The sequence below is a fragment of the Suncus etruscus genome, chromosome 1 (assembly GCF_024139225.1).
Source record: "Suncus etruscus isolate mSunEtr1 chromosome 1, mSunEtr1.pri.cur, whole genome shotgun sequence".
NCBI lineage: Eukaryota > Metazoa > Chordata > Mammalia > Eulipotyphla > Soricidae > Suncus > Suncus etruscus.
The window spans coordinates 169,023,306-169,051,156 of NC_064848.1; the positions used below are offsets into that span (position 1 = coordinate 169,023,306).

Genomic DNA, 27,851 nt, shown 5'->3' on the forward strand with positions numbered 1-27,851 from the left:
CTTTCTTTAATTACCACCCCCCCCTTTTTTTTTTCTAGCAAGAAGATGTCTTGATTTTGGATCTCCCATCCCACCCCTCTCACATGATTGCTGACAGGTTACAGTTGAGGGTCTTTCTGTATCTCACCACCTGCTTCTTGGGCATCACTCTCTGAATATACTTTGTGCAGCAGCTGTGTGGAGCATTCACTGACTCGGGAATAAAATGGAAAGCTGAGACCCAGAGCTAGAGAGGGAGCCTGTGGACACCTGCTCTTAGCATCCACCCCTGGTGTCTCTCTCCTTCCATGGAGAGCCATCAGCTTGCAGAGATGGCTAACAGAGAAAGTGAAAAAAATGAATACCTGGAAGAATGTAGCTTTACCACCTCTAACCTCTGAACTGAGTTTTGTTAAGTAAAATCTGCTTCTGCCAGTAGACTGAGACTTGATTGGACAAACATTTATTGGAGTGAAAATACAATTATGGCATTTGCCTTCCATGTAACCAACCCAGATTTGATTCCTGGCATTCCTTATTGTCCCCTGAGCACTGCCAGGAATAATTTCTGACTACAAAGTCAGGAGTAAGCCCTAAGAATCACTAGATGTGGCCCCCAAACCAACCAAACCAAACCAACCAACCAACCAACCAACCAACCAACCAACCAAAAATTAGATAGGAGAGATAGCATAGAAGTAGGGCATTTGCCTTGAAAGGGGCAGACCTAGAATCAATGGTGGTTTGAATCCTGGCATCCCATATGATTACTCGTACCAAAAATGTGTATTGTCATACCAAACTTTATGGGTACATCATAAGAGTATCACACAAATGAATGCACTTATTTTATGCCTCTCCCTCACTCTCTGACTCATTTAGCTCAGCATAATACTCTACACTCCAAAAACATTGGTTAGATATCATGAAATAGTTAGCAGTGCTTTAACCTTATGCATGCTGCAAGCTGAAGTCTTTCATCCTAGTCTAAGAAATTGCTAACCTTTTCTCCTTTCATACAACAGTCTTGCTCAGATTTCTGTAACAGCAATGAGTTCTCAGTTTGCCTGGAAATGCTCTTTATCTTCTCTGATACTTTCAGGAGGCTGGTCTTTCCCGGTTCTTAGCATGGTGCTTCCCTGGAGCTTCCCTGACTGCTTGTCAGCTAAGACAGCGCAGGAGGCAGACAGAGACCTCCAGAGCTTCTAAACCTGGAGAAGGAGAATCCTGCTGGTGGGAGGATCTGGGAAGCAAGAGCTCCTGGCTATTCTGTGCTTCCATGGGCTTTTTCTGTTCTAGTTCTTCTAGTTCTGTTTTCAGGGGTTGGGTCTCCTGAGGTAACAGCCGATGACATGATGTGTGTGAACCTCACTCCCCCAGTGTTTGTACAGGCAAAAAAGGCCTTAGGGAGAAAATTGGGGTGGAGTTGGGTGTGGCCAAGGCAGATATGGTGGGTCTGGATGTCTGAGTTCTTCCTCTCTCCTCAGGTCAAACAGTGATAGAAGAGGCAGTGGGAGGGAGTGGGTTATGCAAACCCCTGTCTCCAGAGGCCATGGCGAATGTCCCTAGCTCTCAACCCTGACAGGGCCTCTTGTTTTTTGTAGTTTTGTTTTGTCTTGGGCCTTGGATGAAGAGCTGAGGGCTGTGAGACCCTCAAAGGACACCCCAACATCTTATGAGGTTCTGTGGAGTTCCAGTAGCACCCCAGTATCCATGCCCTTCCTTCCTTCCTTCCTTCCTTCCTTCCTTCCTTCCTTCCTTCCTTCCTTCCTTCCTTCCTTCCTTCCTTCCTTCCTTCCTTCCTTCCTTCCTTCCTTCCTTCCTTCCTTCCTTGCTTCCTTCCTTCCTTCTTCCCTCACTCTCTTCCTTCCTTCCTTCCTTCCTTCCTTCCTTCCTTCCTTCCTTCCTTCCTTCCTTCCTTCCTTCCTTCCTTCCTTCCTTCCTTCCTTCCTTCCTTCCTTCCTTCCTTCCTTCCTTCCTTCCTTCCTCCCTCCCTTTCTCCCTCCCTCCCTTCCTCCCTGGTAGGAGTGTCCAGGTTCTGACTCCCCATTTCTGGGCTTAGCCCCAAACAGCCCTGCAGTCAGCTTTCCTAGCTGCTCTGTGTGCCCTCAGCCCCTCGCCATCCCCCCCCCCATTACTTCCTTTCTCCTAACCTGTTCTCCATCTCCTGGCTTGCTGAGGTCATCTGAGTCCAGAGGTCATCTGAGCCCAGCTTTCTGGAACAATCTCAGAGGGAAAAATCATGGTCCAGCCTCATCAGGGGCTTTGGAGGTCTCTGTGCTGCTTGAGGAGGCAAGAGGCCTCTAGGCTGGTGACAGTCCTGACCTTCACTCTCCACCATTCCTCCTTGCTGAGCACTGACTTGACTGGCAGTGAGAAACCAAAGTGGAGGTGAAGAGGAGGGTGAGGAGAAGGAAGGCGGCTATGAAGAACTTCATCTTCTCAGTGAGACTGCTCAGCTTCTGGGCAGGCCCGAGCTGTGTGCTGTCAACTTTCTGGACTCTGACTTCTTAGAGAGGAGGAGAAAGGGTAGAATATCCCTGGTTTGTTGAGAGGGAGGGCGGGCAGAGGCGGGACTGGCACACAGGGGAATTTCTAAGATGTGTTTGTGCAAAGGAAAAGGAGATAGGGCCAAGAAGGTTCTGCATGCCCATTGGCCTGAATGTGGGAAAATGAGGCAAAGCAGAGAGACACAGTATGGTTGGGACAGGGTGAATGATCTCTGAAGAGGTGGCCCTCTCCTGCCCATAAACAGGGCTGGCATTTACACTCTTTCATGTCGCATATTATGTTGCTAATGAGCCAGAAAGACCATGTGCTGACCCATGGTTCCCTGTTAGTTGCTAGGGTGTTGTGCTTGTTCTAGTGCCCCCATTGATCTCTTTGGACTTTGGAGCTTGAATAGGTTTTAGGGCTTGTTGGCTGCTTTCTCCTTCCACCTGACATGCAGTTCCTCAATATGGTGGCCAGAGGGCGCTCCAGTGCCACTCACGCTCTACCTCCAGAAGTAAATTGACCCCACCCCACACTTAAACCCCAGTCCCACTCCCAGACCCCAATCCTCGGTTTCATACTCCCACTGCACCCCCACACCTCCACACCCAGCACACTTCACTCTTACTCCCCCCAACCCAAATTATGTTCCCAGTCTATCCTTTACAGCTCCCCAATCATACTCCCACAATGACACTTCAGCCCCAAACTCATACACTCCATTTACACTTCCACACACTCAACTTTACATCCCCACTTCATGGCCCTACAGTTCATTTCCACATTCATATCCTTCCCAACATCCACACTCACGTACCCATAGTCTGTCCTGCACACTCACAGCAACACCCTCTGCCTCTTGTAAACCCCAGTTTCTACTCTCCCCACCCCGAGCCTCTTTTCTGTGTCTGGCTGGTTGTGAAGCTCCAGCCAGCCTTTGCCCTCAACAGGCTTTACCATTCAGCATCTTCTTTCTTCAAATGCTTGTTTCAGGTCGAAACCTTCTGAGGAAATGAAGGATTTTGCTGTTGGTGGATTGTGAGTTTCAGAAGTGTTTGGGAGTAGAAGGAAGCAGAAGAGCAAATGTTTAGAGGTTGTTTGTTTGACAGTTCATAAATGGGGAAAATAGACCATATTTCACAGCATAAGCATCATATCCTGTTTTTTAGCCCCCCCCCCCCAAGTTGGTTTGTAGACTTTCATCCTGTGGTGGCCTTGTGGTATTATTCTGGTCATTGTACTGCCCATGTGGGCTAGAGAGACAGCACAACTGGCAGGGTAATTGCCTTACATGTGGCTGACCTGAGTTTGATTACCAGAATCCCGTATGATCTCCAGCAGGAGTAAATTCTAAGCACACAATTCTAAGCTAGGAGTACCACTGAGTGCTGCAGGATTTGTTCTAATAATATCTCTCTCTTTCTCTCTATCTCTCTCCCTCCCCTCTTTCTCTCTCTTTCTCTTTTTCCCTCTCTCTCCCTCCCTCCTCACCCTCTCTCCCTCCCCCCCCCCTCTCTCTCTCACACACACACACACACAAGGTGTATAGGATGCATGCACATTTGAGCCAGAGGCCTACAATAGTCAGTGCTCACATATTGTCTGACTGTGAACAAACCCTTGAACCACCATTTTTATTGTATTCCAAAATAGAGAATGATCCCAGGGATTGAACTTGAATTCAAGGCAAGGGCCCTCCCTATTGTGCTATCACTTTGGCTCCAGAATATTAATTTTGACATAGTCATAACTGTTTATGGATTACTTATGAATTACACACATCCTGAATTGTTACACAGACAATATGTTAATAAATGTTTTTAAGTGAACTAGCACTTTTTTTTTTAAAAAGCTTTACATATAGTCAACCCCACATTTTTTGCAAAAAAATTTTGGTATAAAATTTTGCTGATCATGTAGTAAAATACATGATTCTTTGAGTTCTGGTTGATTCAAGAAAGTGAGTGGTGGTGAAGTTTTTATTTATTTTTTAAATAATTGTAGAATTTGGGGCCACACCTGCTATGCACAGGATTTTATTTATTTATTTATTCATTCATTTATTTATTTAGTTTTTGGGCCATACCTAGCAATAGAGTTTATTTCTGAATCTGCTCTCAGAAATTACTCCTGGCAGGTTTGGAGAACCATATGGGATGCCAGGAATAGAACATGAGTAAGCCACATGCAAGGAAAATGCCCTACTCACTGTGCTATTGCTTTGTCCCTGCTTAGAATTCATTTCTGATATAGGGCTCAGCTTGGGTGATCACTCCTGGGCTTGCTTAGATTATATGTAATGCCAGAGGATTGAAATGGGATCCTCATACAAAGCAAGTACATTAATTACTGTAATATCTCTACAGCTTAAGTTAAGATTTGTGTGTGTGTGTGTGTGTGTGTGTAGATTACTCAATTCACTTGTTTATGAAGATGAGGAGGTCAGGGAACCTGATTGTGTCATTAACATCCTTCCACCGCCTGCTTCTTGGCACCTGGAGAAAGCAGGTGACTAAGGCAGGTGCCAAGAGCTTATGTAATCATTTTCATACTTATCAGTGCTCCTCCTTGAATTCTGAAAATGAGTCTGAGATTCTTTGCAGGCAACAGGTGTTACTATTGGAGCAGAGACTGTCTATAATTTCCTGTATTATTCTATCCCTCCCTCCCTCTCTCCCTCTATCCCCTTCAATCTCTCCTTTACCCTCATCCTGAATACCTGGTATGGGTACTTTCTGTTGTACCTTTTAGGACATGCAAACATGAGTAAGATGAAACACTACAATCTAATATCTAAAGGAGACCAAGGGTTTAGGAAGTTTATTCATGAATAATTTTCTATCCTAGAAGGCAGAACTAAAGGTCTTGGATATAGCATATTAAAAAAGGAACCACAGGATTTGATACTATAGAGAGGTTTTCCTGAAGATTTACCAGAAAAGTGGGTGATAATTCATAATTCTACAGTTGTAAAGCTTAATCTAGATCATTGCAGAGATGGTTCAGCCTTGTGCTTGGCTTGTAAAAAGTGGTATTTAGACATTCACCTTGTATGGACTGACTCTAGTTTGATTCCAGTCACCCTGACTACTTCTGAGAGTGACTCCCAAGCATGGATTCAGGAGTAGCTTCTGAACAATGCCTAGTGTGGCCCACACTAGGGTTTTTTCCCACAGGGTCATTTCTCCAGCAAATGATTCTTTTGCCCAGTTTCTTAGCAGCCCATCACATTTCTGAGTCATGTTGAGTACCTGTCCAACTACTGCAGAGTCTAGTACCTGAGGTTTTCTCAGTATCTAACCTAGCTCTGCAGAAGTTGGGTGAATCCAGTAGGCATAAATGAGACCAGAACAGAGCATTATGATTTTTAATTCAAAGCAGAACAAAGCATTCTTGTGGGTGAGAAGAACTGCTGAATGCTGGGAATGAGAGGTGGGCTATGACCCAGCTGTGTACTCATTCCTCCACTACATGCTGGTTACTGTTGCTTCAAGAGGTTCTTGATGTGGCGCTGGACCCAGTAGTCTTTGGGATTGGCACAGATCAAATGGTTTTTTATGGTCAAGAAGCTATGAAGCAAGATGGAGAAGGATAGATTAATAGTTGAAGGGCTCCCCATTCCTAGTCTTTCCCAGATTCCTTTCTTTTTTTTTTGTTTGTTTTTGGGGCCACACCTATTTGATGCTCAGGGGATACTCCTGGCTAAGTGCTCAGAAATCGCCCCTGGCTTGGGGGGACCATATGGGACGCCGGGGGATCGAACCGTGGTCTTTCCTTGGCTAGCGCTTGCAAGGCAGACACCTTACCTCTAGCGCCACCTCACCAGCCCCCAGATTCCTTTCTTATCCTAAATCAATTTCTTCCTTGTCAGAGGCATTCAGGGTCACCAGGCCCCTCTCTGATACATGCTTGTTAATCTTTAGCCTTCATCTGATGTCCCTGATCAGAAGCTTCCCACCTTCTTTCTATGCCCTATAGTGTGGGCATTCCTGGGACTAGTTTCTTCTCAGTTCCCTGCTGGGCCAGAAAGACCCCAGGTTGCCCTTTTGTCACCTCTCTGTATTGGTACATCTGAAAGCCATACTGGGTAGTCCCATTTCTGGATTCTCCCTACCCCAAATCCCACTCCACTACCCCACAATACTGCTCTCTGGCTTCCACTTGCCCCCACTGTAATGTCAATGTCACCTACATGATTCCAGGATTGTTGCACTCACTGCTGGTCTGGTAGAAAGAGTTAATCAGGTACAGTGGAAGGATACGGGTTGTAAACTTGAAGCAGCACTCGGTGGGCTGGAATGGGCCTGATGAAGAGCAAGCAAGGAGAAGCTGAGATGGGGAAGGGCTAGTTTAGGGGAAGAGCTGCTGGCTGCATGTGCAACCTGAGGAATGGAGGGGGAGGAAGGACAGTGATGGCCCTCAGGATTTAGAGCTGGGGCTATGGGAAAAACAATTTCTATTATTATTATTTTTGCCTACACGTGGTGATGCATAGGGTTACTTCTGGTTCTACTCTCAGGTATTACTCCTGGTGAGGTTTGGGGGACCATATGGGATGCTGGGGATCAATTCCTCATTGGCTGCATGCAAGTCAAGGCCTTTTCTGCTGTATTCTCTAGAGTATACTCATCTCCATCTTATACCCATCACTACTCCTCAGCCTCTTTACCTCCTTTATCAACAACTTCTATTCTTCACTTTCCTCAATGTCTTCTTGGGAGACTACTTAGGGCTTTCAACTCAGACCAAAGGACAGAATAGCTCAAATATTTTCAGTAAGGTTATGGTGAGGGTGTAGATACATGGGTTTACAACAGTGCTCCCAATAGGAACTAGGACACAGACCATTGTTAATATGAATGGAAACTCTCCCAGAATTCATATCTTGACTGGGCTCCCTGAAACCCAGCAGACTGAAAGCCAGGACTCTCCATTATAATCTCACCTCACTTTTACTGGCTTGGTGCCAGCTGTGGCTGTTTGAATCCCCTCTTGGATTCCTTACCTGACAGTGTGATCCTTTGGTTAAACTGGTTTTCATTCTGAGCTTTCTGTAGCGTTGAACTTGTTGACACTTTGGAAAACAGACTCATGGGTGTAGGGCTACTTTCAGCTCTTCTATCTGGTTCACATAATAGGCCTCGGAATAAGTTGTTGTCTATTTTGAAAAAGAAAACAAAACCAAAAAACAAAATTCCTCACTAAACACATTGAGCTTTTAGAGTTTTTATGTGTGTATTTATATGTATATGTTTGTTTTTTGGGCCATAACCTGCAGAGCTTACTCCTGGCTCTGTACTTTGGGCTCACTCCTGTGGTGCTTTGGGTATTTCACATTAAGAGCCCTGTAAAGAAAAACAGGTGTGAGGGTACAGAGAGGAGAAGTGAGGAGAAGGGAGGTAATGAACATAGTGTGACCAGCCATAGAAGCCTGAGGTCACTGAAGTTGGTCAGAACTTGGTGGAAGGGAAAGGAACAGGCAGCATTCCAGGCTGCAACCTTAACCCCCAGAAGGGAATAAAGGACCCTGGTTTCTGAGGCCCTCTCTCACTTTGCTCCTCTCAGCCCATGAATGACTTTCAGAGAAATAGGCAAATCAAACTCTCCACATTCCCATTAACTTTGGGCCCTCCTTATTCAATCAACCTTCTATGTTCCTCCTTAAGTTATAAAAGGGAAGTGAGGTAGAATGGAAGAATACAGACTAGTGTCAACTTGTGAAAAATCACATTAATAAAAGGAGGGACTGAGATCATAGGGTCATCTTTATAGACGTAGAGGAAGTATCTGAGTACTATTAGGAGTGACCTATGAACAGAGATTCAGTAATAACATGTGTGTGTGTGTGTGTGTGTGTGTGTGTGTGTGTGTGTGTTGGTTTAACTTGGTCCACCCTACTCAGTGTTTGTTCTCCACCCCAGGGTGTGATCTGATGTTGGATTACTGGGTTCCACCTTACTCAGTATTTGTTCTCCACCCTAGGTTGGGTCTGGTTCTTGCTAATAATATAAAACACCCGGGATTCAGGAAAGATGAAGGCATTCTCCAGTCTTCCTTCATTAAGTTACCTGCCTCTTAGGAGTGGAAGGCTTGTTTATTGGAATTTCTGAGCCTGTTTTTAACCGCTTTCACTGTGTGGATTATTTCCTGCATTGGCATTTACTTCCAGATCCATGTTTCTCCAGGTTCTGATTTTGAAGCCTTAGGCTTCCAGATATGGATCTTCCCTCTCATGATCATCATACTCAAAGTAATTTACAAAAGAAACATTGATCGTCATCAAAAACTCCAAGGTTTCATTTTGTTTTTGTTTTGGGACCACATCTGTTGATACTCAGGGCTTAGTACTTCTCTGCATTTAGGAACTACTTCTGTCAGTTCTGGTGGGGGGAGGAATATGCTGTAAAGGCGATTGAATCCAGATTGATCACATACAAGACAACCTCCCTGCTTTTTGTATCATCTTTCCAATACACTTCCTCATGGTGTTCATGTTTGTTTGTATGGCACACTCAACAGAGGCACTCAGGGCTACTCTTGTGCTATAAATCATTCCTGGCAGGTTCAGGTGACCATATGGAATGTTGAGAATTGAACCTGGGTTGGCTTCTTCCAAGGCAAAAGCCCTATCCACTGTACTATCATTTCCCACCCTTGTGGTGATTTTAGTAACAGAATAAATGCTATGCAATTTATATAAATTCATGAAACTCCCACAATATACAAAGCAAAACTGAGAAACAAGATGGGTGGTGTTGCATTCTCAGATTTCAGCTTGACTACAAAGCTATTACAATCAAAACAGCATGGTACTATAATAAAAGAAGACTCTCAGATCAAGGAAATAAAATGGAGATTCTGGGATTTTTTTTTTTTTTGGTTTTGGGTCACACCTGGCAGTGCTCAGGGGTTACTCCTGGCTCTACACTCAGAAATCACTCCTGGCAGGCTTGGGGGATCATATTGAATGCCAGGATTCGAACCACCGTTCTTCTGCATGCAAGGCAAGTGCCTTACCTCCAGGCTATTTCTCCGGCCTCAGAATGGAGATTCTGGATATTAATCTTCAGATTTATAGACAGTTAATTTAAGATAAAAGAGATTAAGTGTATGATGTGGGTGCAGGCAGAGTCTCTTCAGAAACTGGATAGCATAATAGTGAAATTATATCTGTCTCACACCACACACAAAGATTAAATCCAGATGCAGTAAAAATCTCAATACCAAGCCTTTTTCTATAAAATCCACTGAGGAAATCAGAAGGTTACTCCTGGCTATGCACTCAGAAATCTCTCCTGGCTTGGGGGAACCTTATGGGACACTGAGGGATCGAACCACGGTCCATCCTAGGCCTTCTCTCCAGCCCTGGAAATCAAGCTCTTAATGCCAGAGGTGTCTCCAATGACATGATCTTCTTGACAGAGAAAGTAAAAGCACAAATAAACAAAGGGAACAGCATCAAACCAAAAAACTTCTATACTGCAAAAGAAACAAAACTGAGGCTAGAGAGATAGAAAAGCTAATAATGGGAGGTAGAATGATAGCACAAAGAGTGGGGCATTTGCCTTGTATGTGTCCCATCTGAATTCTTTCACTGGCATTTCATAAGGTCAACTGAGTTTGCCAGAAGTAATTTCTGAGCACAGAGATAGGAGTAAATCTACCTCTTCCAGGTGTGGATTGCTGCCAGATGTGGACCAAAAACCAAAAACCAAAAAAAAAAAAAAAAAAAAAAAGACAAACAAACAACTGATAATGCATTGTTTTGTGGGTAGCTGACCCGAGTTTTATCCCTGGCATCCCATATGGTCCCCTTCCACAACCAGAAATCATTCCTGAGTCCTGAACATTTGGGTCTACCAGATGTGGAGTAAAAAGCAAGAAAGCAAGCTAACAAACAATAAACACAAAAAAGAAGCTACAATAAAAAGATATGCTATTGGAAGACAATATTCACATATTATCACCAAAAAGATGACTAATATCCAATATATATAAAAAAAATAAAGCTCAGAAACAAGAAGATACATGTCATTAAAAATAAGGATGGAAATTAATAATAACTTCCTTAAAGATGACATAAAGATGGCCAACAGACAAATTAAAAAGTATTTATCATTGATCAACTATATTCCTGTCAGAAAATAGGCCCAGTTCTACTTCTATATTTCAAAAGAAAATGATAGCCATCATCTCTTCCCAGGTAGTTTGGTCTTGGCTGATAATTCTGGGGCCTTCTTGGAATGAGGACTAATAAATTCCCCCTTTTAGGGCCAGAGAGATAGCACATGGTAGGGCATTTGCCTTGTATGTTGCCAACCAAGGAGGGGTCTGGTTTGATTCCTGGCATTCCATATGATACCTCAGCCTGCAAGGGGCAATTTCTGAGTGCAGAGCCAGGAGTGGCCCCTGAGCACTGCTGTGTGTGGCTCAAATATTGATCAATCAATCAATCAATCAATAAGTTTATAAAATAATAAATTCTTCTTTTGGCTGAAGGCACAAGCATGTAGCCATACCTAAAGACCTCTGACAGATACAACCCAGATCTACAAAGATTTAAATACAACTTAATCTTATCAAAATTTCCAAATCATTAAATTTGCTCCTATAGATCCGGTTGTGCAACACCTCAAGATTTCATAGTAGTGTCAGCTCAGTAGAATTACAGCAAATTTACAGCAAAAATTTCTGGTAAGAAAATTGAACTGAAGAATAAAGATCAATGAGTTTAAACAGTGTCACAGATGGCTCAGCTAGAACCAACCACAATTCATTAAATCACTGGACAATGACTTTAATAATACCATTGAGAGACATAACAATTATTATTACAAATTTACCTTAATAATTTTGATAATTTTATTTGTAAACAATATAAAGTAAATTTTTGTCCTCCAAGGGAAGTAGACTAGGGTGATAGGTGGGAAATTGGGAAGGGACACTAGTAAAAGGAATGTCACAATGGTGATGAAATTGCTGTTTGAACATTTAATCTCTAAAACATATGTCTTGTGAATAATTTGTTAAATCCTGGTATTGTACTTTTTTAAAAAAAGAGTATTTGTTATCATTAGGGAAATACAAATCAAAAGGGCAGTGAGAATGATCTATATCAAAAAGTCTAGAAAACGATGGTGGAGATTGGTGAAAAAGAAATGAAAAATTGATATATTTTAATCACTTTACTTAAATAGTATGGCTTACAAGGTTGTTCATAGTACAGTTGTCTTTTTTCCTCACAGTTACAAAACTGTTCATGATTGAGTTTCAGTCATCATTCCTTCACCAGTGAACATTTCCCATAGCCAATGTCTCCAGTTTCCCTCCCACCCTCTTTCCTACTTACCCCTGTGGCAGACATTTTTCTTCTCTTTTTTTCTTTCATTTTTAAAAATTTTAGACATTGTGGTTTGTAATATTGTTATGGAAGGGGTATCATGCCTATCACTTCATCTTTTTTTTTAGCACCCATTTCTTGCCCAGAGAGATCATTTCCTACTGTCATTGTCATAGAGGTCCCTTCCCTTCCCTGCCCTAACTGTACTCCCAGTTATTTGTGGCCAGCTTCCTACCATGGACTGACTCTGTTGGCCCTTCTTTATATTGTCTTGGATATTAATACTATACTATATCTTCTTTATTTTAATATCTCACAAATGACTACGATAATCCTGTCTAACTCTCTCCCTCTGAATCATTTTGCTCAGCATAATACTCTTCTCTCCATAAACGTTGGTTAGATGCCATGAAGTAGTTGGCATATTGCAAGCCAAAGTCTCTTCCATCCTTGTCAAGGGAATTGTTAACCTCTCCTTTCATACAACACAGTGCTGTTCAGATTTCTGTAACAGCAACGGATCCTCCATTTTCTTTTGGAAATGGACTGTGAGGAATGGAGGAATGCTACAATCTGCAGCATTTCTCTGCCTGAAAATGCTCTTTGTCTTTACTGATGCTCTCAGGAAGCTGGTCTTGCCTGGTTCTCAGCATGGAGCTTCCCTGGAGCTCCTCTGACTGCTTGTCAGCTAGAACAGCACAGGAGGCAGACAGTGACCTACAGAGCTCCTAAACATGCAGAAGGAGATTCCTACTGATGGAAGAAGCTGGGAAGCAAGAGCTTCTGGCTATTCTGTGCTTGCGCGGGCTTCTTCCTCTCTACTTTTGTAAATTTCCAGGGGTTGGGGGTCTCCCGAGAGTGGGGGCAGATGACATGGTGTATGTGAAACCCATTCCCCTAGTGTTTGTACAGGCAGAAACATCCAGGCCTTGGGGAGGAAAGAGGGGTGGAGGTGGGGGTGACTAAAGAAGTCTATGATGAAAGAAAAAAAAAAAAAAAGAAGGCTATGGTGGGTCTAGGTGTCTGGATTTTTTCCTCTCTTCCTCAGATTTCAACAATGACAGGGAGAGGGAGTGGGCTATGCAAACCCCTGTTTCCAGAGGCTACCAGAAATGTCAACCCTAGTAAGGCCTTGGGATGGAAAGCTGAGAGCTGTGAGACCTCCAAAGGACACCCCAACATCTCAAGAGGTTCTGTGGAGTTCCAGGAGCATCCCAGTGTCCAGGCCCTTCCTTCAAGGAAGGAGTGTCCAGGTTCTGATTCCCTATTTCTAGGCTTAGCCCCCATAACACCCTGCAGTCAGCTTTCCTAGCTGTTCTGTGTGCCCCACAGAGCTCCTTGCTATGCTCCCCATCGCTTCCTTTCTCATAACATGTTCTCCATGCCCTGGCTTGCTGAAGTCTTCTGGGCCCAGCTTTCTTGAACAATCCCAGAGGGAAAATTCATGGTCCAGGCTTACTAGGGCCTTGGAGGTCTCTGTAGCTTGAGGAGGCAAGAAGCCTCCAGGCTGGTGACAGGCCTGACCTTTACTCTCCACCCGTTCCTCCTTGCTGAGTACTTACTTGACTGGCAGTGAGAAACCGAAGTGGAGATGAAAAGGAGGGTGAGGAGAAGGAAGGCAGCTATGGAGAACTTCATCTTCTCAGCGAGACTGCTCAGCTTCTGGGCAGGCCTGAGCTGTGTGCTGTCAACTCTCTGGACTCTGACTTCTCAGAGGAGGAGGGAGATAGAATACCCCTAGTTTGTTGAGAGGGAAGGCAGGTATGGGAGGGGCTGGCACACAGGGGAATTCCTAAGATGTGTTTGTGCAAAGGAGGAAAGGGCCATGAAGGTTCTGCATGTCTGTTGTCCTAAATGTGGGCAGCAGTGAGCATTGCAGGTGTTTCCTGAGAAACTTTAGGCTGCAGGCTGGATTCGTGGGTTGTGCCCCATCTCTGTGTGGGAAGAGGGAGAGGAAGGCTTGAATGGCCGGTTTTCAAGGGAGGGCTACTTTGGGAGGGAAAATGAGGCAAGGCAGAGAGGCACAGACTGGTCAGGGCAGGGTCAATGGCCTTTGAAGAGGCGGCTCTGTCCTGCCCATGGTCAGGGCTGGCATTTACACTCTTTCACGTCGCATATTTTATGTTACTAATGAGTCAGAAGGACCATGTGCTGACCCGTGGGTCCTTTGGACCTTGGAGCAAGGATGGATTTTAGGGTTTTCTCTCTCTACTTGACATGCAGTTCCTCACCATGGTGACCAGAGGGCGTTCCAATGCCACTCACGCTCTACCTCCATAAGTAAACTGATCCCACTCACACTCATAACCCCCTCTCCCAGTCCTGAACCCAACCCTCACTCTCATATCTCAATAGTACCCTCACAACTCCACATCTACACTCATATTCCCATACCTACCACCCTTAATCATTCTTCCACATGATACTTCACACCCATTCATTCTCATACCCCCACTCACTCACTCCTACATACTCATCTTTACACTTCCACCCCATGGCCCTCCATCTCATTCCCACACTCATCCTTCTTCCCACATCCATACTCACTTACTTGCTAAATTACCCCATGTGCAGACATAATTTGAGAATAAGTTGCTAAATAATATACTCAATCAAGCATCACAGCAACTAGGAAGCATTCGCTAGGATAGCTGAGAACCATTAAAAAGGTAACAATAGTATACATTTCCCTGCGACTGTGCAAACTAATATTAAACCACTAGAGTTGGATACATAAATATATGTCTGCAGTGGTATATAAAACATAAGAGTAGCTATTAAGATCTATACAGGTAGAATACACAGTTTAACCAGCAATATAGTGACCCATGTAAATAGGGTCAAGAGAGTAACCTAGAAGAAAGTTAATTTTTTGGAGGTGATGTAGGTTCTGAAAGCAGCTTCTTCTCAACTTGGCTTTGTCTGGGCTTGGATTCTCCATCTTCACCTTCTGTGGTAGACTGCTGAGGTTGCCTGAGATGGAAAGGCCTTCAGTACCTGGGTTAGAATCTGGGAGGGGGGAACCTGCTCATCTCTCTGCTTATTGGTTCCCCTCCAAAGCCTCTTTAACTTCTACCACATCAGTGACCTCGATAAACTGCAGCAGGTTGGGGGGCTGAGGTCCTCACACAAAGCACCTTTGGTAGAAGAAAGGTGGTGGGTATTGGCATTTGAGACTGCCCAAAGTCTTCAGCTCTCTCCTCTTCACTGCCTGCTTCTGTCCTGCCTTAGGGTACCATGGGTGGTGGGGCAGCTGAGCAAACCCAGGGATGAATCGGAAGATCCTATGATGATTGGGAACATATCAACTACGTTTTACTGGTACTCCACCAGGTTTGGATACATTAGTAGGTATTGGATCCTTCTCTCCTTTCACAACATTAGACTCCACTATCCCCAATGCTACACAGAAACTTTCTGGGATTGTTTCACTTAATAGCTGCCTAGGGAACAAAGACATCTTCTTTGGTGGCATTTCTATTAATAAACCCATAACTATTTCAAACATTGAACCATTTGACAGTGCCCAGGACTTGGATTGTCAGTACTGGCTTGTTCATCTGTCTCAGGGCTTGGGATGTGGGAGTATCTCTGGTTGAACCATTTTCAGACTTTAAGTCTGTAGAGATGGCAGCTAGCTCATCATCCTGGAGAGATGGGGGTCTCTCTGGTTTAGTGTCAGTATTGATTGATAAATTATCAGTCCTGAGAAGGCCTTTTGATGGATAACTCATCACAACTAGGAAGGCACCCCTTCCCTCTTGGGGTATGTTGAAGAATCTCTAGAGAGTCTGGCACATATGGTCCAGAGCAAAAAACATGTGGTAGATGGACCAGAGAAACATGAAGCCATTCAGAATGAGGACTATGATCCAGTGAAAGGCCTGGAGCATTCAATCAAGCTCGAGGGTGCCATGACGATGATTATCCACCAGGGGTCAAGTCACTCACCATCGTTGGGGGTCTTCTAAGATATCTGAGTTACTATTTGGGCTCCAGTTGTGAAATCACCCCATATTTCCAATCTTGGGTGAATGGGTCTGAAGCAGAGTAGCCACAAGAATTAATAAACCAAGTCAGTCAGTAGAGAATCATAGAGTTGGTTTGCTTTTTGCCTCTTGGTCCCTCTTCATGAGCCAAGCCAAACTGAAATCTCTTTTTATTCTCCCAGTACAAATTCAACCAGAGGGGGAAGGTCGAGTGAGAGACAAAAGTACCTATCCAGATGAACTTTTGCAGGTCAAAGGGCTTGGTGAAAAGAAAGAGGAAGTTGGGGGAATGCCTTTGTTTTGTGTAAAGGCACAGTGACCTAACACCCATAGCTTGTCCTGCACCCACACAGTTGCAGTACCTGCCTCCTGTAAATCTCACTCTCCACACCCCATTTCCATTCTGTTTCTGTGTCTCAGAGTCTCTGGCTGGTGTGAAACTCCAACTGTGACCCCAGCAGGCTAGGTCTCTCAGCATCTTCTCTCTTTGAGCTGCCTCAGAAGCCTGTTCCAGATTGAAGGCTGCCATCCACCTTCCAAGAAGAGAAGAGAGACCAGGGATTTTGCTGTTGACGATAGTGAGTTTCAGAGGTGTTTGGGAGTAGAAGGAGACAGAACAAGCAATCATTAGGGCTGTTTAGTTTACAGCTCAAAAATGAGGAAAACAAAGACCATATTTGACTGTGTAATTATCACATTCTGTTTTTTTTAGCTGCCCAATTAGTTTATTGTTATGTATGTAAACATTTCCATAAGATTATTATGTTACTGATCCTACCCTAATCAATAATTGTGCCCTACCCTAGGGTGTGACCTGGCATTCTGCTCCCACTCTAGGGTGTGACCTGGCATTCTGCTCCCACCCTAGGGTGGTACCTGATTTTGATATATATAAGCAAGTGTCTGTGGAAGGCTGGGACTTTTTTTCTGGGGCTTTTTGCTTCAGCCATATCCACTGAATAAAGCTGATATCTTCTGAAGCCCGACTTCCTGTTAGCTTTCTACCTGCCGCATTCACCTCAAAACCGCCAGCTGAACAGGGTGGCAAATGTGTGGTCCGAGCTGGAGGAGAAAGACCTCATCTTCCATCCCTCCATCAGCCAGCCCCCATCAAGGGCTGTTATGCAACAGTTTTTAGCCTTTTGTTGTGTGGTGCTCTTGTGGCATTATTCTGCTCATCATGCTGCTTATCAGATAAACTACCATTTTCTGACATTTGGGTGCACATTTGAGCCAGGAGCCTAGAATTGGCAGTACCCACACATTGTCCAAGAGTAAACAAACCCTTGAATCAACCAATTTTTTGCTATTTCTAAACAAAGACAATGAGCCCTGAATATTAGTAGATGCTTGCTGGAAATATTTAGCATTTTTCTTGTAGTGTGTGTGTGTGTGTGTGTGTGTGTGTGTGTGTGTGTGTAATTCAAAATTAGGACCTTGTACCACATAAAACAATTGACTAGGGCTTCAAAAGGACATGATTTTCAGGTGCACTAGCTAGATTCACATATGAAATGCTGTATTAAGTGATAAAGTAAGTTTCTGAGTGGTGTTGGGGGAGGGCTCCAAACTAATGAAAGTGTAGAATCTTCAAATATACATATTACATTTTTTTTTTGGCCACACTCGGTGATGCTCAGGGGTTACTTCTGGCTATACACTTAGAAATTGCTCCTGACTTGGGGGACCATATGAGACGCCAGGTGATCAAACAGTGGTTCGTCCTAGGTTAACCCGTGCAAGGCTAAAGCCCTACCACTTGGGCCACAGCTTTGGCCCCTAAATTTTTGTTTTGTTTATTTTTTTTGGGGGGGGTCACATCTGACAGTGCTCTGGCAGGCACCTGGTTCTGTATTCAAAATTCAATCTGCATGAACTACCATATAGGATGCCAAGGATCTATCCCAGCTCAGCTACATGCAAGGCAAGTTCTCTACCCACTATACTATCACTTCACCCCAGAATTTTGTTACTCTTTACTTGGAAACATGTAGTAAATTTTCTCAAATGTAATATTTTGACTATAACACACAAATAAATAATAACTAAAGTAAGTGTTAACTATATGCTTTAAAGCGGAAAAAAGTGTCCTTTAAACTGCCTTAAATAATGTGAGTTGAGTTGGACTATTCAATATATAAATTTTGCCCCATACCCTGGTGATCTTTCCTGCATTCAGAGATCACTCCTAGTGAGACTTGGGAACTTGGATTGAGACTTGGATTGAATTTTGGATTGCCTTTACGTAAGGCAAGGGACCTATCTTGTACTGTTTTATCACTTTGGGCCCAACTACTATATTTTGACATAATTATGGAATCCTCATAGAATACATATTATTTTTTGCAAAAATATGGCATAAAATTCATGATGATTATATAGTGAAACATGTAATTCATTGAATTCTGATGGTTCAAGACAATCAATGGCGGTGAAGGTTTTTTTTTTTTTTTTTTTTTTTTTTTTAAATTTGGGATCTTTGAGTCACACCTGGCTGTACTTAGGTTTATGTTTAGCTTTGTGCTCTGCTGGGGGTGATTACTCATGGGGGTGGGTGTTCAGGTCTTATGTGGTGTTGGGGATTGAAATAGGATTGACCACATGCAAAGCAAGTACCTTACCCATTGTACTATCTTTTCAGCTCAAATGAAGTTCTTTTGTGTGTGTGTGTGTGTGTGTGTGTGTGTGTGTGTTACTCCATTGACCTATTTAGGTAGGGGTGAGGAAGTCAAGGGAACCTGATAATGTTTTTAGAAATCTTCCATCCCCTGCTTCTTGGCACTTCTAATGAACAGGTGGCTAAGGAAGAGGCCAACAGCATATATTAATCCTGTTCATACTTCAACTACTTAGCTCTCCTTGAATTCTGAAGATGATTATGAGCTTATTTTCAGGCAGTGGATGTTACTTTTGGAGAAAGGTTCTCTGGATTTCTGCGTTGTTCCACCCTTTTTTTTCTCTATTCTTCCCTCCCTCTCTTCCTCTATATATCCACAGCTTCCCCTTGTTTTTCCCAATATTTCTCCCTTCACCCAGTCCTTCATTCATTTCTTAAATACCTGGTATGGGTTAGAATTTCTGTTGTACCTTTTAAGGAATACAAGCATGAGTAAGATGATACAGTAGAATTTGATGGGTCTAAAAGAGGAACAAAAAGCCTTGGAGTCAGCATTAAGAAAGAACCATAGGATTTAATGCTATGGAGAAGCCTATATGAAAATTTACCCTAAAAGTTCAGTGATAATTCATAATTTTTCAATTGTAGGATTAATTAAAATCATTTTAGAGATGGATCAGCCTTGTGCTTGGCTTGTAAAAAGTGTTATGGGGTGGCCGGAAAGATAGCACAGCGGTAAGGAGTTTGCCTTAGACACAGAAGGATGGTGGTTCAAATCCCGACATCCCATATGGTCCCCTTAGTCTGCCAGGAGCTATTTCTAAGCATAGAGCCAGAAGTAACCCCTGAGCGCAGCCGGGCATGACCCAAAAACAAAAACGAAAACAAACAAAAAAAAGTGTTATAGAAATTTAGACATTTGTCTTGTATGGGACTGACTCTAGTTTGATCTCTGTCATGCTGACTACCTCTGGGAGTGACTCCTAAACATGGATACAGGCAGGAGTAGCTCCTGAGCATTGCCTAGTGAGGCCCAATTCCTGCAGAGCCTTTCCCCCAGCAAATGGTCCTTCGTTATTAGGCTATTATTGTGTCTGTCTGTCTTACTTCCTGCCCAGTTTCCTTGCAGCTCACCACATTTCTGAGCCAGGTTGAGTACCTGCCCAACTACTGCAGAGTTAATCTAGTACTGAGGTTTTTCTCAGTGTCTAATCTCACTCTGCAGAAGTTGGGTCAATCTAGTAAACATGAATGAGACCAGATCAAGGCATGATGATATTTAATTCAAAGTAGAACAGCATGCTGCTGAGGCGAAGAGCTGCTGAAACTGAGAGGTTAGTCTTGATCCAGCTGTGTACTCCTCCACTACATCCTGGTCACTGCTGCTCCTGGAGGTTCCTGATGTGGCTCTGGACCCAGTTGTCATTGGGATTGGCACAGATCAAATAGTCTCTTTTGGTGATGAAGCTATGGAGTCAGAGGGAGAAGGATAGATTACCAGCTGAAGTTCTCCCATCCCCAATCTCTCCCAGATTCCTTTCTTATCTTAAATCAACTTCTTCCTTGTCAGAAGCATTCAGGGTCACCAGGCCCCTCTCTGATACATGCTTATTAAGATTCAGCCCTCATCTGATGTCCCTGATCAGGAGTTTCACACCTTTCTCCTATGTCCTACAGTGTGATCCTCTCTCCATTCCTGGGGCCAGTTTCTTCTCAGGTCCCTGCTGGGCCAAAAAGACCCCAGGTTGCCCTTTTGTCACCTCTCTTGTTGCTGTATTGGCAAATCTAAAAGCCATACTGGATAGTCCCATTTCTGGATTCTCCCTACCCCAATTCCCACTCCCCATGCCCCATGCCATAGCTCTTTGACATCCTTTTGCCCTCAGTGTGATGTGCGGCACCACCTACATGATTCCAGGTCTGGTACACTGACTGCCAGTCTTGTAGTAAGATTTAATCCGGTACAGTGGAAAGACACGGGTTGTAAACTTGAAGCAGCACTCCGTGGGCTGGTACGGGCCTCCTGAGGAGCAAGCAAGGGGAAGCTGAGAAGGGGAAGGGCTAGTTAAGGGGGAGAGCTGCTGGCTGCATGTGCAACCTGAGGAATGGATAGGGAGGAAGGACAAAGATGGCCCTGCAAGATTCAGAGCTGGGGTTCTGGGGGAAATTTAATTCTCTATTTTTTTTTTTTTTAATTTTTGGCCACACCTGGTTATGCTCAGGGTTACTTCTGGCTGTACTCTCAGGTATTGTTCCTGGTGAGGGGGGACTATATGGGATGCTGGGGATCAATCCCACATAGGCTACAGCAAGGCAAGGCCTTACCTGCTGTATTCCCTAGACTTTATTCATTCCCATCTTACATCAATCACTACACTATTTCTCAGCCTCTCTAACTTCTTTATCAACAACTTCCATCCTTCACTTTCCTCACTGCCTTTTTGGAAGACCATGCAGAGCTTTTTTAACTCAGATCAAAGGACAGAATAACTCAGATATTTTCAGTAAGCTTATGGTGAGGTGGGGATATATGAGTTTACAACAGTGCTCCAGTGAATATAAATGGAAACCCTTCCAGCACCCCCTTTTTGACTAGGATCCCCTGAAGCCCAGGGGACTGGAAGCCAGGACACCCCACTTTAACCTCACCTCGCTTTTCCTGGCTTGATGCCTGCCGTGGACGCTTGACTCCCCTCTTGGATTCCTCACCTGACAGTGAGGTTCTTGGGGTAAGCTGATTTTCATGCAGAGTTTCCTGTTGTGTGGGGAGTGCTGACATTTTGGAAATTGGAGACTTGGATGTAGGGTCACTTTCGACTCTTTTATCTGGGTTGCTCATGAGCCCTCTGAATAAGATTTTGTAGTCTATATTGAAAAAAACCCAACAAACAAAACACATCTCACTAGTTAAAAACACTGTGCTCTGGTGAAGGGGGGGAGGAGTTCTTTTTTTATACCTGGATCCCAACTACAAGCATGTTTATAATCAGGTATTCAAATAAAGATATTATAAAAAAATAAAAACACTGTGCTTTTTAAGTTTATATTTATTTATTTAACTATGTTTGGGTTTTATTGGGATCAGAACCTGCAGAGCTTACTCCTGGCTCTACACTCTGGGATCATTCCTGTGGTGCTTGAAGAAACTATATGGAATACTGGGTATTGAACCTGGGTCTGTCACATGGAGGCCCACTATACTATTTCTCTGGCCTTGAGGCACTATTTTCTTTTTACTCCAAATTTGAATGAGGAAGGCAGTAGTGGGAAGGGTATTTAAAATTAAGAGCCTCGTATAGGCAAAAAGTTATGAGGACATAGAGAAGAGAAGGGAGGTGATGAGAGCATGACCAGCCACATGACCTGAGGCCACTGAGGTTGGCTAGAACTTGGTGAAAGGGAAAGGAACAGGCAGTGTTCCAGGCTGCAGTCTTACTCTCCAGAAGGGAATAAAGGACCTTAGTTTCTGAGGCCCTCTCCCACTTTTCTCCTCTCAGCCCATGAATGACTTTTAGAGAAACAGGCAAATCAAACTCTCCACATTCCCATTAACTTTTGGGCCCTCTTTATTCCATCAACCTTCTATATTTCTCCTTAGGTTTTGAAAGGGAAATGAGGTAGAACTGAAGGGTGCAAAATAGTGTCAACTCATGTGAAAAATTTATATTAATAAAAGGAAGGACTGAGACCATATGGTCATCTTTATAGATGTAGAGGAAGCATCTGAGCACTATTAGGAGTGGTCTATGATCAGAGACCCAGGAATAACCACCTGAGCACAGTTGGGTGTGGATCCTCCACCCTCATGACCATCTTACTCAAAATAATTTACAAAAGCAACATGATCACCACCAAAACTTCCAAGGTGGTTTCTGTTTCATTTTCTTTTTGTTTTGGGGCCACTTCTGTTGATATACTCAGGGCTTAGTTCTTTTCTGAATTTATGAATTACTCCTGTTACTTCTGCGGGGTCATAAGGAGTGACAGGGATTGAACCCAGATTGCTCACATACAAAGCAAGCTGCTTGCCTGATATAACATCTCTCTAGTTTGCCTGCCCTCACCATGTCCCCTGTTTCAAGTTGTATTTTTCTTTTATTTCCCCCATGGATTTTGTAAGGACTGAACAAATATTATGAACTTTGTGTGAAATCATTAAACTCCCTGAACAAACAAAGCAGTGCTGATACAAATGATGGGTGACATTGCATTTTCAGACTTCAGTCCTGTTTATAAAGGTATTACAATTAAAAGAGCGTGGTAACAAAGGCATGATACTGTAACAAAGGCAGATTTCTGAGATAAATAGAATCAAGGGAATAGAATTGAGATTCTGGAGATAAGTAAGCCCTCTGATGTATGGGCAGTTAATTTAAGACAAAAAAGATTAGGTATAGAATGTGGCTGCACCTAGAGTTTCCTCAAGAAAGGGTGCTAGAGGGGCCGGAGAGATATCATGGAAGTAGGGCATTTGCCTTGCATGCAGAAGAACTGTGGTTTAAATCCCAGGATCCCATATGGTCCCCTGAGCCTGCCAGGAGCTATTTCTGAGCATAGAGCCAGGAGTAACCCCTTAGCGCTGCCAGGTGTGACCCCAAAACAAACAAACAAAAAAATGAAAAAAAAAAAAAAGAAAGGGTGCTAGAAACTGGATAGTACATCATAATAATGAAATTAGATCTGTCTCACACCATCCACTAAGATTAATTAAAGATGGGGCCGTGCGGTGGCGCAAGAGGTAAGGTGCCTGCCTTGCCTGCGCTGGCCTTGGACGGACCGCGGTTCGATCCCCCGGCGTCCCATATGGTCCCCCAAGCCAGGAGCAACTTCTGAGCGCATAGCCAGGAGTAACCCCTGAGCGTTACCGGGTGTGGCCCAAAAACAAAAAAACAAACAAACAAAAAAAAAAAGATTAATTAAAGATGGAGTAATGACCTTTGTATCAAACACTTTTTTTTTGTTTTTTTTTTTTTTTTGTTTTTGTTTTTGTTTTGTTTTTTGGGTCACACCTGGCAGCGCTCAGGGTTTACTCCTGACTCTACACTCAGAAATCGCTTCTGGCAGGCTTGGGGGGCCATATGGGATGCTGGGATTCGAACCACTGTCCTTCTGTGTGCAAGACAGACGCCCTACCTCCATGCTATCTCACCAGCCCCATCACACCTGAAACTTTTTGACAGAAACAACCCAGCTTCACATAGCTCAGCTCCTCAACTTAATCTTACCTAACTGCCAAACCATCAAATTTCTTCCAGATATATAGATCTGGCTGTGTAACACCTCATGATTTCATAACAGTGTGACTTCAATAGGATCACATCAAATTCAGTGGGAAAGTTGCACTGAAGACCACCAAGCTCAATAAGTCTAAATAGTAACACAGAAGGCTCAACTAGAACCAATCACACCATGTAAATCCTTAGACAATGACTGAGATATAATAATTATTTCAAATTTACTTGAATGATAATTTTAACTTGAAAAAAATTTGATAATTTTATTTGATATCAAAATAAAGTAAATTTGTGCCTGCCAAGGTGGGAATGGGAAATGGGAGAGGGACACTGGTAGAAGAAAGGTCACACTGTTGGCGGAATTGGTGTTTGAACATTTAACCCCTAAGACAATAGTCTCATGAACAATATGGTAACTCACAGTATTATAATAAAGTTTTTTTTAAAGTTATTTATCATCATTCATTATCAGGGAAATGCAAATCAAAATGACAGTGATAGTGGTCTGCATCAAAGAGTCTGGAAAAAGATGGTGGAGATGGGAGAGAAGGAATTCTTTTTTTTAAAATTTAATATAGTTTAATCACTTCATTAAAACACCATGATTTACAAGGTTGCTCATAAGATAGTTGTCTTTTTTTTCAGTTACAAAGTTGTTCACAATTGAGTTTCAATCATATAGTTTACAACACGCTTAACTAAAACACATTTTCTTCACCAAGGCACATTTCCATTGGGGACAAGTTCACCAATGTCTCCAGTTTCTTTTCTGCCCTCTCTCCTACATGCCTCTGTTAAAGACATTTGAGAAAGGAATTCTTATTCATTGGTGTCAGGACTGTTATCTGCTTCAAATGGTTTGGAGACATTTAAGAAAATTAATGTATAATAATTTAAATTAATGTATGATGCACTATGATTCCACTCTAAACAAAGAACACAAAAATATTAATCTAAGTTCTGGAAATAGGGCACTCTCCTCATGTGTGGCCAATATAGGAATCCTGTATTGATTGATCCCTGGGACCCTGTAGAGTCCCCTGAATCCTGCCAGGAGTTATCCCTAAAGCAGAAGTAATCCCTGAGCACAGCAGAGTGTGGCTCCCTTAACAAACAAATAAATTAATCCAAAAGGACTTGGTTTTTTTTTTTTTTTTTTGGTTTTTGGGTCTCACCCGGCAGTGCTCAGGGGTTACTCCTGGCTCCATGCTCAGAAATTGCTCCTGGCAAGCACGGGGGACCATATGGGACGCCTGGATTCGAACCGATGACCTTTTGCATGAAAGGCAAATGCCTTACCTCCATGCTATCTCTCCGGCCCCAAAAGGACTTGGTTACACCTATGTTCATTGCAGTACTATTGACAAAAGCCAAGATCTGGAAAGAACCCAATTACCCAACAGCAGATGGATTTAGGAATTCTGATATGGGCGTTCATACACATATCCACACACACAACTGGAGAAAAGATAAGAAAAGATAAAATCTTAGAGTTGGCATTGGAGACTCAGGCTAAGTGAAGTAAGTCAGAAAGAAAAAGACAAATATAAGATGATCTCATTCATATGTGGCAGAGAAAAAAGCAAAGCCAAGGATTAGATTGATCCCAGTGAAAACAAACCACAGATAAGGCTAATGGAAATGTAAACTGACAGTGCTAAGGGCTTGGCTAAGAAAGGAGACTTTGTATGGAGGGATCCTGGCCCTGTGGTGAAAGCATGCTGTATGGCACTATTAGTATTAAAGAGTCATATGGTAGTATCATGACAAAATAAAAATTCATAATTATAAAAATTAAATAAGGGACTAGAGAGATACAGAAGGTTAAGTTTATTGCCTTGTACCAGGCAGCATCTCATCCTAAGAAAGGAGCCAGGGCGTGGGGTCGGAGAGATAGCATGGAGGTAGGACATTTGCCTTGCATGCAAAAAGCCAGTGGTTCAAATCCCGGCATCCCATATGGTCCCCCAAGCCTGCCAGGAGCGATTTCTGAAAGCAGAGCCAGGAGTAACCCCTGAGTGCTGCCAGCTGTGACCCCAAAACCAAACCAACCAACCAACCAAACAAACAAACAAAAAAAGAAAGGAGCCAGGGCTCCTGGGCCAGGGCTGCAGCTTATGCCTCAGATCTCAAAGAATCAAGTTTGATCCCCAGTACGATATGGACCTCATGTAGATTGCCAGAGATGGCCCTAATGGCCCTCAAACATCAGCAGGCCACAGAAGCATGATGTTGCTGTCCCTCCCCCCTAGCACTTAGGTCCATCCAGCCAGTCTGAGTATTGCTGGGAGTGATCTCCGGATTTTAGGAACCATGGGGGTGGTGGTGGTGATGAAGAGAAGGGGTTCTCCCAAAGAAGATATAAGTTGAAAAGGGTGGCTTAGACAGGTCCCTGTGTTATATCCAAGCCAGGATGCACTCCTGGGGTAGAACTGGCCCATAAAAATAAATAACATGACCTGAATGACTCCCAAGGCTGCTCTGTAATCCTCTGGGAATTGTGTTCCCATGGTGTCCCAGGGATTTTTGCTTTATGGCAGAGATAAATTGAAGGAGTCAGGAGGCAGGCTGACCTTCACCCTGGCCTGCATTGCAAGAGGAGGTTCGTTGAAACCCTGTGTCTCCTAAATTCTCCTAAATTCCTGCAGCTTATGTTCTTGAGACATGGGTCCTGCTCTCTGTCTCTCTGTCTCTGTCTCTCTGTCTCTCTCTGTCTCTCTCTCTGTCTCTCTGTCTCTCTCTTCTCTCTGTCTCTGTCTCTCTGTCTCTCTGTCTCTGTCTCTCTCTGTCTCTCTGTCTCTGTCTCTGTCTCTGTCTCTCTGTCTCTGTCTCTCTCTCTCTCTCTCTCTCTCTCTCTCTCTCTTTCTCTCTCTCTATCCCATAGGGAAAGGGCTGAAGGAAGCAGAAAGGGGACACTCACCAGAGAAGTATTCTGTCTGGAATCCGAGGGTGATGGGGAGGGTAGTAAAGAGGAAGAGGAGGAGGAGGGATACAGTAACCACGGAGTCCTGCATTCTTGGGAAGCCTTGCAGAAGAGCTAGCCTGGTGGGGTGGCTGTAAGTTCTAGTCAGAGGCAGACTTGAGAAATGATCATCAAGGCAGTGTTGTCTTTAAAATAAGGGAAGCAGTATCTCAGAGGGAAGTTAGAGCCATGGTATGCCTCAGCATTTTCATATTTTGTGCATCTGTGGAGGGTAGAGGGAAGGAGGCATGGGAGCCATGAATTCGAGGAGGAAATTGACTTTCATTCTTTCCATAGAAGCCTTCCTGTGGGCATGTTCCCTGAACACAGGGTCCTGGGTACATGCTCAGACTTAGCCAGAGATATTGCCAGGCTGGGATGTGTTGTGGGCCTAATTTTAGTTTTAGGTCTCAAAACAAGGTCATATATTCATCTGGAGATGATTTGGGGTGATAGTATCAGAGAACTAGAGAATTTTCTGTGTATGTATGAGAGAGAAAGAAGAGAGAGTGAGAGAGAAAGAGGGAGAGAGAGAAATATGCTGGGATTGAATTCAGGACTTCACACATAAAAGGTGTGTGCTTCATGTTCTCTACAGCTGAGCTATATCCCTGACCCTCAGTAAACTATTTTTTATTCCTAATCAGTTTTGTGTATTTTGGTATCATGGTATACAATAGTGCTAGTATTATTACTTCATGCTTATAATGCTAATGTACGATGCTCACTAAGTTACTGAAGAAAAAAGAAAGAAAAATAAAGGAAGAGAAGAAAAATAGCAAGTACATTTGTTAAAGTTATTGTATCTCCAATGAAGTCATCAATACAATGGTAGAAGATTTAGTAAACTCTTGTGAGCTGTTCATTCTATAAAATTGTTGTGTTCCTCTAAGGATGACAGTGTTAAACAAATGGATTTCATCTTTTCTTATAGATATGTCTATTTTATTGTATTTGAAGACAGGGTTTCTTTATTTACTTATCTATGGTTGGTCTATTGTAGTGCTGAGTGGGGGTGGGGTGGGATATGAGAGTCAGTTGGTAGCATGTTTTATAAACTTTCTATAAGGTTGCTATTTGCACAAGCAGCTGACTGCAGCACTTTATGACTATCAGCTAATTTACTCTCTGCACTAGTGGCTGAGGATCTAAATAACAGCATCTAACTAAGTTTTGACAGCAATTATGTTTCAAAAATCCAGCCAGTTGGACTCCTGAGTCTGTGTTCTGAACCCCT

The 27,851-nt window shown here is 43.3% G+C and overlaps 1 protein-coding gene, 1 non-coding gene and 1 pseudogene across 3 annotated transcripts; all 3 read right to left on the reverse strand.

The window, feature by feature from the left end:
* Window positions 1-883: 883 nt before the first annotated feature.
* On the reverse strand, window positions 884-1,004 carry LOC126033117 (U6atac minor spliceosomal RNA). Its single transcript, XR_007504276.1, has one exon. It is a non-coding gene; the product is annotated as a U6atac minor spliceosomal RNA (small nuclear RNA).
* Window positions 1,005-12,200: 11,196 nt separating this feature from the next.
* Window positions 12,201-12,301, reverse strand: LOC126033139 (uncharacterized; annotated as a pseudogene).
* Window positions 12,302-19,680: 7,379 nt separating this feature from the next.
* CCL14 (C-C motif chemokine ligand 14) lies at window positions 19,681-26,730 on the reverse strand. 2 transcript variants are annotated; one of them, XM_049772748.1, is made up of 3 exons: window positions 26,573-26,730; window positions 20,327-20,441; window positions 19,681-19,885 (listed from the first exon to the last, which is right to left on the reverse strand). In XM_049772748.1, the coding sequence occupies exons 1-3, from the start codon at window positions 26,664-26,666 to the stop codon at window positions 19,795-19,797; spliced, it is 300 nt and encodes a 99-aa protein (XP_049628705.1). In that variant the 5' UTR covers window positions 26,667-26,730; the 3' UTR covers window positions 19,681-19,794. The 2 variants fall into 2 exon arrangements, with proteins under 2 accessions (XP_049628705.1, XP_049628704.1); XM_049772747.1 differs by lacking the exon at window positions 26,573-26,730 and adding an exon at window positions 21,068-21,278.
* Between the last annotated feature and the right edge of the window lie 1,121 nt (window positions 26,731-27,851).

What these genes read in the sequence shown, in the direction of transcription:
- CCL14 (XM_049772747.1), bottom strand. Translation starts at nt 21,257, where the DNA reads ATGAGCAACCCAGATAAAAGAGTCGAAAGTGACCCTACATCCAAGTCT. An exon ending in ATCAAGCCAGGAAAAGCGAG is followed by an intron (nt 20,442 to 21,067) that starts GTGAGGTTAAAG and finishes CTTGCTCCTCAG; the next exon opens with GAGGCCCGTACCAGCCCACG. An exon ending in TGTACCAGACCTGGAATCAT is followed by an intron (nt 19,886 to 20,326) that starts GTAGGTGGTGCC and finishes CTGACTCCATAG; the next exon opens with CTTCATCACCAAAAGAGACT.